This window comes from Telmatherina bonti (assembly GCF_933228915.1).
Source record: "Telmatherina bonti genome assembly, chromosome: 8".
In the NCBI taxonomy this organism is placed as follows: Eukaryota; Metazoa; Chordata; class Actinopteri; order Atheriniformes; family Telmatherinidae; genus Telmatherina; species Telmatherina bonti.
In genome coordinates, this window is record NC_136626.1 from 13077630 (window position 1) to 13091423 (window position 13794).

At 37.3% G+C, this 13794-nt stretch overlaps 1 protein-coding gene across 1 annotated transcript; it reads left to right on the forward strand.

The window, feature by feature from the left end:
* The first annotated feature begins 596 nt into the window (after positions 1-596).
* On the forward strand, positions 597-12388 carry ptprc (protein tyrosine phosphatase receptor type C). The gene is made up of 27 exons (XM_079245529.1): positions 597-753; positions 920-1174; positions 1318-1548; positions 1642-1755; positions 2045-2176; positions 2289-2438; positions 3875-4015; positions 4284-4483; positions 4560-4620; positions 4752-4860; positions 5071-5108; positions 5623-5732; positions 5972-6062; positions 6384-6460; positions 6608-6644; positions 6728-6825; positions 6994-7119; positions 7298-7455; positions 7893-8028; positions 8460-8609; positions 8930-9020; positions 9136-9272; positions 9475-9609; positions 9697-9819; positions 9910-10067; positions 10855-10990; positions 11617-12388. The coding sequence occupies exons 1-27, from the start codon at positions 681-683 to the stop codon at positions 11938-11940; spliced, it is 3591 nt and encodes a 1196-aa protein (XP_079101655.1). The 5' UTR covers positions 597-680; the 3' UTR covers positions 11941-12388.
* The last annotated feature ends 1406 nt before the right edge of the window (positions 12389-13794 follow it).

A 13794-nucleotide genomic window follows, 5' to 3' on the forward strand; every position in this document is an offset into this window, starting at 1 on the left:
GTTCTACATGTAAGATCTCTCTGTGCTGCAACAACCATGTAAATATTTACTTATTAACTCTTTTTATGGACTACAGATAAGTCAGCCATCTCACCTCCACGCACTGTGGCAACAACCACTGCCACAGCTTCAGACTCCAAAACTCTCCTCAGTTCTTCACTCACCTCATTCCCCCCCACCTCACTCACCTCATCTCAGTCAAACCTTTCATCCAGCGTATCTGGTAACGTATTCAGTTTCAGACTCTAGTTTTAGAAGGTAAATCTGTGTTACGGTTTGTATAATAAAGCCTAAAATATGAGTAAAACCTCATCAAGTTAACCAGATGGAAGTGAAGTTTTTCAGCCTGAAGATGACCTCCAGAAACCTCTCTGACTTACAGTCACTCCTCCTTCAAACACCTCAAGTCCACGCTTACCCACACCCACTCCACCCAGCAGTCAGACAAACACGTCCCAGAACCAGACCTCTCCTCCACTCACCAGCACCACCACGCCAGTTCCCACCACAGGTTGGAGTTTTCTCCGTTACTTTATGGGATGGTGATGACAACATGTCACTGAGATGAGAAATGATGATGGACATTAATGCTGCTGAGGCGTGAGCTGAGAAAGGATCACATACTTGTAAAAAAAAAAAAAAAAAAAAAGTACTTACAGTACGTATATATTCATGTTTTAATGTTTTATTTTTGTACTTTAATCACTGAAGCAGGAAACCAAACAAGTCCTGGACCAACCCCACCTCCACCGTGTGAGTATCAGTTTACATACCATGTTTTACAAACCATTGCAGTAAATGTGTCCTTTCTGTGTTTCTCTCTCTTTACTATAAAAGTATATTTACAGTAGGTGTACATATAATTTTAATTAATTTATTTTAACTGACATCAGAGTTTTGTTGATTTTTTTCTGGGCAGGTTTTTACCAAGTTGAAAGTATCCAAGGTGGCTTCAAGATTAACATGACGAATCCTTCTGATGGAAACTACAGCATTACTGTTACTGAACAAAACCAAACAGTGAAACATGAGAAGTTCATCGTCTCCAATAAAAACCCAACACATGAAATCAAACATCTGAAGCCCTGTACTGAATATATGCTCAGCGTTGTCAGAGCTGACGGACAAATAACCTGCCTGTCTGATAGAAATAAAAGTGTAACAGAAAACATGAGTAAGTACAAATACTTCATACTTTTGTTTTGTCATTTACTTTATATTATATTATAATATAATATAATGTTATAATTTACTTGATATTATTTGTTTCATCAGACTGTAAAACAGATATAATACGGTTATTATTTGTGTTTTCAGCTGATGATATTAAAGACTCCAACAACCCGCCTGGATATGTTTGTTACCAAAGTGACTGGAACGTCAGCTCTTTACTGTCATCAACACTTAAAGATAAATATGAGCAAAGAGAAAAAGGAAGATTCTGTTTCAAACTTGCTGACGAGGATTTTTGCTCAGATTTTAACATAAGCTTCTCTCTGGAAAGCTGTACGGTGTCCTCCTTTAATCGCAGCAGATACATTTCTGTTGGTAAGAAAACAGATAAACACAAAATAAAACATTATTTTAAAAATCTCACCCTTTAGATCTGATTTTATCAAATTTTGTTTTTTTATTTTCCAGATTTTCTCCCTTCAAGCAACATCAAGCAGACTAAACCCACAGGACTTCCTGCTAAAATAGAAACAAAGTTGCCTTCAAAGTGTGAAAACGTCACAGTTCATTACACCTGTTCAGGTAAGTTAACAGATGACAAATACGAGACTGAACAGTCAGAAACTTTATAAAATAATGAACATCAGAAAAACACGGACATTTAGAAAATCTCATGTTCATGAAACGTTAGAGGCCTGATGAATATTTTGATGTTTAATAAATGTTATTTTCTTTATTTTCTATGAAACTTTTCATTTTTATCTCTGAATAAGTCGACATTTTATGTAAAGAAAAAAACATTACAGCTTATAAGAACTGTACATTTTGATCCAGTTAAGGAGGAAATAATTTCATTTTTGTCTCTCTTCAGAAGACGGAAACAAAAATCGGACAGTAAATATTTCTGATGTGGAGCCTTTCACTGAGTACATCTGTACTGGTCTGATCCAGCAGAACAACGTCTCCATACAAACTCCATCCATCCCAGTTCATATCATCTGTCGTATGTTGATGTTTACTTCAGTAAATTACAGATTTTATCACCACACAGTGTGAAATGACAGAAGTCACATGAGCTGGATTTATTGTTACTGATGTTGACTGTGTTCCAACAGATCTCAATATAAACAAGACTGATCCTGAAAAAACCAATATTTCCACTGTACTGAAATGGAATACAACCAGTAGTAACTGTGGAGATGTTCTCCAAAACCTTCCCAAACTCTCTTATAATACTACTCCTAACTGCTCCTGTCAGACACCAAGTAAGTGAAATGCTTTCAATTTACTGTCTTTTAAGTTTCTATCTATAAATGTAGTTTTAGTTATTTTGGGGATAAAATGTTTGGATCATTTTATTAAAGAGGAAAAACGAAACAAAAAAAAAAAAAGACATTTAAATGAGTTTCTGCTATTTAAATGTTTAGAAGGATTTAGTTTCTTAGTGAATGAAACCCAGAAGATCTATCGAGTCACGTCTTGCTTTACATTATTAAGGCAAAGCAAGTTTATTTCTGCAGCACAAAACAACAACAGTGTGATTCAAAGTGCTTTATGGAGACAATAAAACATTAGAAAATAAGAAGCAGAATTTAAAATTAAAACACAGAAATAACATTAAAAAAAAGGAAACATGTAGATTTGGACTTAAAAAAAAAACCTCAAACTAATTGTGAATAAAAACGACTGAAATGCAGCAGAGAACAGGAGGGTCTTTAACCTCGGTTTAAATAAACTGAGTGTTTCAGCTGATCTGAGGCTTTCTGTGAGTTTGTTTCAGACATGTGGAGCATAGAAGCTGGATGCAGCTACTCCAGGTCTCATTTTGACTCTAGGAACTGATAGAAAACCTGATCCAGAGGACCTGAGGGGTCTGGTAGGTTCATGATGGGACAGGAGGTCTCTGATGTACTTTGGTTCTGAACCATTCAGAGCTTTATAGACCAGTAAGAGAACTTTAAAGTCTGTCCTCTGGCGGACAGGCAGCCAGTGTAAAGACCTCAGAACTGGACCGAAGTGGTCCACTTTCATGGTTTTAGTGAAGACAAACAGCAGAGATCTGAACTAGCTGCAGGTGTCTTATTGATTCTTTAGGAAGACTGTAAAAACACTGTTACAGTAATCAAGTCGACTAAAGATGAGAGCATGGAGCAGTTTTTCCAGGTCCTGCTGTGACATCAGAGCTTTTATCACTGATATATTCTTAAGGTGACAGTAAGCTGACTTTGTTTTTCCCTTGATGTGTTTTTTAAAATGTAAGTCCGAGTCCATCAGTGCACCAGATCTCTGGCCTGGTTGGTGGTTTTCAGGTGTTTAGAATGAAGCTCTGTGGTGACCTGTAGTCGTTTCTCTTTGGCTCCAAAAATCACCTCAGTTTTGTTTTAGTTTAACTGAAGAAAGTTAATAAAACACAAATCAGGAGGTTTTCCCCTCAGAACTGATCTGAACCAGTTTCCTCTGCAGAGACAGATGTGAACAGGTGTCAGTCTGCAGGTCATGTAGCCAACGGTACGTTCTGACATTTTAACCACCAGGACCAGAAGCAGTGATCTACAGCAGCAGAGGCTCATGGGGGATTTGATGGAAATGTTCTTGATGTGTAACCTGACTAAATATCCTGACATGGATAATTCTGCTGCTTTAACTTGAGATTTACAGATGTTTTTATATTAACATGTTCTCATTAAATTGGTATTTAAAGGGATCAAACCTGATGGAGGAAGTTATGAACTTACTGGACTGACACCGTACACTGAGTATTATTGTGAACTCCAGCCCACCTACAACAACAAGCCAGTTCCCTGCAAAACCGAGACCTTTAGTTGGAGAACTGAGCCTGGAAGTAAGTAAACATAAACAAATTCAGAGAAAATTCAGATACACATTATAATGAAACTCTTTCACTCACAACTTCTGTTGTTTGATTGTTCAGATAAATTTAATCATTTTTCTCTGAATTTATATAAAACTGTTCAAATGACAGATGTGTGTATCTCTCTATACTTTCACCATTTTTATGTTTATATTTCAGGTGCATGTTAGTCAAGATATTCCACTCATATTTCACTCTGTATGTTCTGTAATTAACTTTTTACATTTTTTTCTTACAGCACCAGCAGCTGTCAAAATTCAAGAAACAGAAAATCCAGAGAATAATGTGATCAGAATAAACTGTCATCACGATGCCAGAAAATTCTATGGACCTAAAAAACTCTATATAGCATATTTTAATGATGGCCAAATGCAACAACATGACAAATGTATATTTGAATTCAGTGATCTGAGTTACCTTACAACCTACACTGTTAAGGTTTGTATAATATATTAGTTTGACAAGAACATTAAAACTTTAAATTGTTTATTAAAGTCACATTCTCTCCGTCCAGGTGGTTGCTTACAATGGAGAATTATGGAGCTTACCTGTAACAAAGGAAGTTCACACTCTCTGTACGTACCATCTTATTTATTAATTCAGTGTGTTCAAAATGCCATTAACTCACATTATCAGTATACACTGATTCCAGATTTGATTTTTGGCATAAAAATGTGTTTTCCCTTCCTTTAACACATCTTTTTAGATAATGACAAAGCTCTCATTGGGTTTCTGGTCTTCCTCATCATCCTCACCTCTGTTGCTCTTCTTGTGGTCGTCTATAAGATCTACGTTTTGAAACGCAGAAACTCTCAGTAAGGATCCTTCTTTTACCTCTGCTGGACGTGTGTTAAACCTTCTGATTGTCCTCAGACGTTTCTTCATAAACTGTCCAGATAAATCCCATAACATGCAAACTATGTTGTAGAAATATTTTTCCTCTTTGTCTTTTGAAAAAAAAAAAAACTTCTCTGTTATTTATTTTAATCTAACACCCTTTAAAACCTTTGCTATTTATTTGGCAGTGACCTGAATGAAAACATGAGACTTATTGATAGAGGAGGTGAGTAGAACTTTACAGAAAAACATTTTCTCCTTTTCTATATGTTTTCATTTTCAAGATGCTTATCTGGCTTTGCTTTTACTGCAACCTTCATCCACATGCGTTCAACATACTGTCAATGTTGTGAGACTGCAGATGAAACGTTTACTCTGCTGCTCTCCAACCTTTTTATTATAATGTTAACGTGACTTTGCCTTCCAGATTTCAGTGATCTATTTCTTCTTTATTACTTAACTAATTTGTTTATGTCTGGACAGACATTATTAATAGTGTGATACTAAAACAGCCAAATAAAAGTCTGAGAAGCATAAAGTATGAGGTTTAACAAGGTGAAGCACTTGGAATGATTTTTAGCTCTGTTGAATTTGGAAAGATGTAATTGTAGGAATCAAATGTAAAACTCCACAGTGTCTCGTTGTTTAACTACACACTGAAACTACAAGTAGAATGAGAATGATCTGAGAAGTGGCAGAACTTTGTTTGCGTGTTTAATGTCTCCTTTCTGCTGTGGAAGGTGATGAAGAAAACCTGATGCTTGTTGACCCGATCCCATCAGAGTTGCTGCTGGAAACCTACAAGAGGAAACTTGCCGATGAAGGGAGACTTTTCCTGGCTGAATTTCAGGTATCAGCTAAGTTTTAGTTTAACATTTATTTTTATCAAATGAGTTTTTCTTTATTTTTTCAGTTTAATCAGAGGGTTTCAGTCTCAGGACTGATAGCAAAACATGCGAGGTTGGACTTAATCATGAAGGTTTAATGTTAAAGATAAAGGTTTTGTTTGGTTGGTTTTATGGCAGAAAGAATCATGGGTGTTTTTTGTTTTTTTTTATCCTTTTTTAAAAAGTCAATCTTTGCTTACAGAGCATCCCCAGAATTTTTACAAGATACACAGTGAAAGAGGCCAAAAAGAATTGCAACGTTCCCAAAAACCGCTATGTGGACATCCTGCCATGTGAGTGTGCCAAATAAAATGAATTGTGACTGGTAAAATGAACCTACAAACTCTTAACCCCATCAAGATTTGTCACTCTGTGAGGCAAAATGTCTGAACTAAATGTTGTTTTTTTTTACCTTCATTAATAATTCATATCATATACCCTGTGGATTACAACTGTATTTTAATATTTATGTAAATTGCTATTTAAACCAAATAAGAACCAGAGGTTCATGCGTGAATTTATTTATTTATTAATTTATTTTATAATTTTTACTGAAAGTATTTAAGAGTTTGATGATCTCCTCTGTTTGCCTCTTTATCTCCCCTCACAACTAGATGATTATAACCGTGTCCCGCTAACCACAGGAAATGGAGAGGCAGGATGTGACTACATCAACGCCAGCTTCATCGACGTAAGCAAAAATCTGGATCTGATCACAACTGCTTTTATAATTACCGCCGTTGTCATGAAAATAAAGAAGACACCATTCATCTTCATATATAGCAGAAAAAAAAGTAAATCCATGTCTTGTGTTTCATAACTTCTCTTCTCTCTGCAGGGCTACAAGGAGCCGAAGAAGTACATCGCAGCTCAGGGTAAAGTCACATTTGTTAATTCTCTACACCTTTAGTGCATTTCCATATGAAAATGCTTATGATATATGATGTGCATGTTGTAGGGCCAAAGGATGAAACTGTGAGTGACTTCTGGAGGATGGTCTGGGAGCAGCAATCCTCTATTATCGTCATGGTGACTCGCTGTGAGGAAGGAAACAGGGTAAAAAAAAAAAAAAAAAGCACATAACTTTCACCTACACCCTTGTACACATTCATATATGATTGTGCTTCTTCTTTGAAGATGTTTTGTTGTTTGGAAATCTCCACATGTTTGATTTTCTTTGCTTTAGTTTGCTATTGCTTTAGTCTCTCCGTGTTGTTTTTGCAGGTCAAGTGCGCGCAGTACTGGCCCTCTGCGGAACGAGAGGCGGAAATCTTTGAAGAGTTCATTGTGAAGCTAAGCTCAGAGGAACACTGTCCAGATTACACCATCCGCCATCTGACCCTGACTAACGTGAGGCTGCATCTAAACTCTAGTGGAAAACACAAAGAAAATCTGTGCTTTCACTGCAGGCAGCATACACATACAGATGTGTTTCTACATTATATGTCATCATTTGTGTTTGAATCATCTGTGTGTGCGTGTGTGTGTGTGTGTGTGTGTGTGTGTGTGTGTGTGTGAATACTCGCAGAAGAGGGAGAAGAATTCAGAGCGAGAAGTGACTCACATCCAGTTCATGAGCTGGCCAGACCACGGCGTTCCAACAGAGCCTCAGCTCCTGCTCAAACTGAGACGGAGGGTCAATGCTTTCAAGAACTTCTTCAGTGGTCCCATCGTCGTCCACTGCAGGCACGTAAAAGATCTAGTTAAAGCATCATCAGTTTGCCATTGAGCTTTTCTTGCTGCCATTACCTCATTAGTTTACTGTTATATCTGTGCATTTATTGATCTTCATATATACCATCACATTGTATGCATATAGGCTATTTACACCTACAGTTTACCTTCAGTACTGAATGTATTCAACTAAAACTGGAGAAAAATCTGACTGAATTTTATTCTATGTTTAGCACTCAGTTCAGCAGTAGCTGTCGGAAAGTGCTTTATAAATAAAATTGGCTTTTGTGCTTGCACCATTAGGATTGTTGGCATAGATGATTATTTGACATAAAATGTGCATAAAGATAAAAAGAAAGTCAAATATAGCAACGGCATTTTTTTAAAATGTCCCACTAAGTGCATGTCACATTACAGTAGGATTTTAATATTACATATACGCTGTGCAGTGCTGGAGTCGGCAGGACAGGCACCTACATCGGCATCGATGCGATGATGGAGGGTCTGGAGGCAGAAGGCAGAGTGGATATTTACGGTTATGTGGTCAGACTCCGCAGACAGAGATGTCTCATGGTTCAAGTAGAGGTAAGATATGTGTGTGTCTGTGTGTGAGTGACAGTCAGAGTTAAAATACCTGAGAATGAAACAAGGAATTCAGCTGCAATTCTCAGTAGTTTTCAGAGGAAAACCAACAGAAAGTAACTCGAGGTTAACCTTGATTCAAACAAAAAAAATGAATAAAGAGAGCTAAACAACCAGACATGCATAAACAGAGAAAATACAAAGTTGAGGTATAAATTAGATAAAGAAAAATGTACAAAAATCACAATGAAAAATAAAACTAAAAACTTCAATTTGATATAATAACTATCACTTATATTCAGTGTTTCCTTCAGTCATTTAACCACAAAACCAATGAGAGGCAGATAAATAAGTCAAGATTGCAGCTCAGTCGCATTTTCTGTAAATGTCTTTTTGTGTTTTAAGACAAGTGCTCATGTCATATGGTCTTGTAGGCCCAGTACATCCTGATCCACCAGGCCCTGCTGGAGCACAACCAGTTTGGAGAGACAGAGATTTCTCTGGCTGAGCTGCACAGCACAGTGAGCACGCTCAAACAGAACAACCCAGACAATGAGCCCACGTTACTGGAAGAGGAGTTTGAGGTATGATTCTTTTTTTCTTTATTTTCAGCACATTTATTCATCTGAAAAGTGATGCAATAAACTGAAGGAGCTCATTTTAAACCAGTCTCTTATCTCACAATCAGCTAACCTGCTGATTTGCCGTTGAAATCACAGAGCAATTTGAATATTCTTTTACTTTAACACAGTCATGTAAAGAACCAGAAAACATGTGGTTTGCATCTTTGGTAGACATTTTAACTCCTTATTTATTGTCTGTAACTGTCTTTTAAAACACATGTAAGATCATTAATGCTGACAAAACATTTTTAAATTATGAAAACCTTTCTGTCTCAACCCAGAGACTCCCCGCCTTTAAAAGCTGGAGGACATTCAACACGGGGATATCTGAGGAAAACAGCAAGAAGAATCGGTCTTCATCCGTCATCCCGTGTAAGTCGCAGCTGCACGCCTCTGTGCACTCACTCTGTTTATATACACGTCCACGAGATTATATCTGCTTCTATCTAATTTCACTCACATCTTAAACCGAACCGTCCATCTTCAGATGACTTCAACAGAGTGTTGCTGAAGCTGGACGAAGGACGCAGTCAGGACAGCGATCCTGATGAGAATGAAGAAGAAGAGTCGTCAGATGAGGAGGATGAAGACTCAGCCAAATACATCAATGCCTCCCACGTCGATGTACAGCGTTTTACTGACATTTTCAGCATATCTACAAACTTATTTCAAAGTGTTTTGTTTAACACAAATTGCAAGCAGCATTTTGACTGATGGAGGTGTTATTTGATAAACTGAAGAAGTCCCCTTGTAGGATTAAACTCATTACAATCTGTCGGTTTTGACTGCGTGTAACAATTAGATGGATGTTTTCTTGCCTACGCAGGGCTACTGGGGCGAGCAAGCCTTCATCGCAGCACAGACTCCACTGCCTGACACTATGCATGACTTCTGGCTGATGGTTTATCAGAAGAAAGCGTCTGCTATCGTCATGCTTTCAGACAGCAGCGAGGGAGAAAAGGTAAGCACGACTCTCCTAAAATTGTGTTTACACATATTCATGGGATACACAGCGTAAATAATTTCGTGTGTGTGTTCTTCCTGACAGGATAGTGACTCTGTGTATTGGGATGCAAATAAGAAAACATATGGAGACATTGAAGTGGAAGTTACAAACACAGAAACCTCAGCAACTTTCATCACCCGCAGCATGCTGATCCGTCATGTCAAGGTAACGCAAAACGTGGCACATATTCCACTGATTTCATTAGTTGATGTAAAATTAGAGGCCTATCTAAGCCAACATTTTTCCTGTAAACAGAGGAAAGAGAATCGGACGGTGAAGCATTTTCAGTTCCTGAAGTGGGAGAACACAGACCTGCCGGAGAAACCCCAGGAGCTCACAGATATGATTAAGGACATGAAGCGCAACCATGGAGGCAAATCAGAGAGAGGCATTCCCATCGTGGTCCACTGCATGTAAGACAACCTCACAGAACACATACTCGATTCTATGATGAGATTTTACAGGGATGTTGTGCAATCAGAGAGAACAAATGCATTTAAGAAAAGAATGGCTCCCTTTCAGAGCTATTAGGGCCTGTCTTACGTGGAGGAAATACATCCTTCCCACCTTCCCCAGTCTCAGGCACAACTAAGCTGCAGTTCCTTGATGAAGATCGTGGATTATTTCCTGGTGCTTGAAGCTTTGCAGGAACTTTGCTTTGAAATATTTTCACATTTTAACGCCTGGAGTTTAACAGAACAAACCGAGGGACACATGAGGATATGAATCAGTTAATCATTTTACAATCACACTGGAAATAAACAGCAAGTATTTGAAATAGAAATGTAATGAATAAATCGGAGAAGCGCTTGGCGGGTAGAAAACACTGACTCTCCTAAGATAAAATGTTTTTCTGATTGTGAGCTGTCACATGCAATGTTTTCATCAATCTAGTTTTCTTTGAAGAGCCTTAAAGAGCATTTTTAGCTCTTAACAGACTTAATGACATTTGAGAGGAAACGTCAAATCAGTGGCTCTTATCTGTTTTAGGAAAAGTTTGTATCTTTACAACTTAGTGAAACACATGTAGTAGATGAGAAAAGAAATTCATTTATAAATTTACAATATTTGTGCAAAATTCTGAACATTTTCATGGCAATCTGGGAATCGGGAATGTCACTGGGCAGGTTGGTTTACTAAGTAATGTGACATAGATTACACATGGTGAGCTTTTTATGTCTATGTGCTTTGTTTCCTCAGTAATGGTTCGTCGCGTTCAGGGATTTTCTGTGCACTCTGGAACCTGCTGGACAGCGCTGAGACAGAAAGGCTGGTAGATGTTTTCCAAGTGGTCAAAACGCTACGCAGAGAGAGACAGGGCATGTTCTCCCGCCTGGTAATAGACTTTACTATCTAAGCTCCAAAAGTCTTTTAAGACTCATTCAAAGATTAGTTTTTTATTTTCTGTCCTTCATTTTCAGTTTACTAATGTTTGTATTATTATGTTGTACCAGAAGATGCAGATTTTACACCATTAGCACCTTATTTGAATTCATGTCGAATCACACACACAAATTTGTCTACCAGTAACTCTGACTTATATTATTGTCTCCCCGACTGTTATTGACTTCCTAATGAAGATGTAAATATGAACGCAGTTTAAAAACACCCTAAACCTGCTGTTCTAACACACACACACACACATTGTACATTGTGGAAAATCCTTTCAGATCTGTGTTAAGTGAGCCTTTACAAGAGCCAAATTATAACCTACAGAGGTCATGACTTTTGTAGTGAGAACACATCGAGGAGGAAATGAAATGACTAAATCTCTACAGCTGTCAAAGAAATGTAAAACTGAGATTGTCAGTGTTTAGCTCTATAGACATACAGTAACAGAACTGATTCAGCTAAATGTTGATTTCTGAATGAAAATGTTCAAGAATTTCTCTCATCAGAGTGCAAGTAGCATCGTAATATGTTGTATTTCCTCATAAATCTTTTTTTTTGTGTTTCTTCCAGGAGCATTACAAGTTCTTATACAGTGCTCTGGAGAGCGCTTTCCCAGTCCAGAATGGGGATGTGAAACCAGTACAGGCTGTTGCAGCTGACAACGTTCAGATTGTCAATGAAACCAAAGCAGAGGAGCAGCCAGCTGAGGTGAAGGCTGAGCAGCCAGCCAGCACTACCAGCACAAACCAGCAGGAGGCAGCAGAGAGTACTCCTCTGGTGGATGATGGAGGGGAGAAGGAGAAAAAAGAGGAGGCTAAAACAGAGTCCAGCACTCCCTCTGACACAGCACCACTGGACACCAGCAATGGTCCTGTTGTCACTGTGGAGATCTGAGACAGACATTCATTCCTGTTGTTTCATTGTATTGATATATTGACTTTAGTTTCATGAGCATCCATCTATAAATTACCTTATGAATGTACAGCCTAAACACTGCAAAACTTTCAAGTAGTGGAGGCTTTGTGGAAGATTAGTTGAAGTTTTTTCTTTCTCATATTTTATTTTGTCACAAAGTATAAGAATTAAAAAATAAGTTATAAACGTTTTACTTTGCATTGTGTAAAGGTGTTAAATGTTAGTGAAGTTTATCACGATTGCTGTTTTCAAACTCAAGGCAGTGAATTTACAGTACAGCCATTGACATCAAAGAGAAAAGTTTGGAGCATTTTTACAGTTTTTACATCTTTAACTTCATGTTTGCCTGGATTTAGTCCATGTGTTGTTTTCTTTCTACTACACACAAGCTAAAGTGTACATACCATCAAGCTGGGATTATGGAGAAGTTCGCTGTCAAGTTCAAAATATGGGATGTGACATATTGTATCTTTCCAATAAAATTAAATAACAGAGTTGTCAACATGCAGAGTAATTTGTTCTTATCATATAAATTACAGTTTGTCAAACACATAAATAAAAAAGAAAACAGAAGTGTTCAAGCCATTGGAAATATTTCACATAAAATATGAATAGATTATAGATGAAACAAGTTGGGCAAAAAACATTTTTATCATCAATGAGAAGGAACCAACATTTCATCTAGATCCCGTAATGTTTGTGTGGTTGTCATAAACATACTTTACTTCTGTGATAAAAATAAATAAAAAATAAAAAATACAAGTAATTGCATGGAAAAATACTGAAAAAATGTTTTACAACAATAACTTCAGCAGAGCTTGTTTCTTTATGAGTAACTTACAGGCATGAAATTTCTCAAGATCTATAACCAAACTTTAAAAAAAATTAGGGAAGAACGTCTGATTCTGTGCATATGTGGCAGTCCCACACCACCTGTGCAGCGCCGGCTCTGTTTTCTGGGTACTGTCAATGAGGTTGGTCATTAAAAACACAGCTGAGTGGGGGGGAAAAGGAAGGCAATTTTACTAAAAAAAAATTCACAACATAAAATCTTTTACTTTGATAAAACAACACTTTAAAGTCAGCAGTTTGTCAGTGTCAAAGGCAAACAAATACAAAATGTAAGACACACGATATAAAACGGCTTCCTTCAGTTCAGTACGAGTCACACACAGGCAGCTGGATTTCTCTTATCAGAGCTGCAGCTTCATAAAATCATCACATTTTCTGCTACAATTCATTTTAAAACTTTAAACAACCATCAAAAATTCAAAAATATAAAAAGTGTATTCTATGTAGAAAACCATCAAATACTGAGTGAAATCACAAAAACAAGGACTGCTGCACAACCACAAGGATGTAAATACATACACAATATTTAATATCCTACTACACCTGGCTACCTGTGTGGCCAAGTTGGAGCACACAGCTTCACAACATGCTCATGGAAGCTTGAGCCGATACCGAATTATAAACAGATGGATGGATGCAGTCAGATCATTGCATAAAGAGGCTTAATCTAACTTAAACTCTGCCTCTTTGGCAAATAGATCTAATTAAATATGAGGGGATAAGATGGAAATTTAATGTTTTTCTTTAGCAAATAGCACAAGACATATAGAAAGAGATGAAAGAAGAGCTCGCATGAGAGCTGTTACATTCAGTCATGTGTCACAGTAATAGCATATGAGGATTGATGAAGTCATGATTAACGCCACAGTTGATTATTTACTGTGCGTGGGAACAACTGCTTTGCAAATATTCCAAAAAAGTTTTTTTTTAAAATATGCAAAAATACTGTTGCACTTAGCGTGTACTGATACTACATGCATT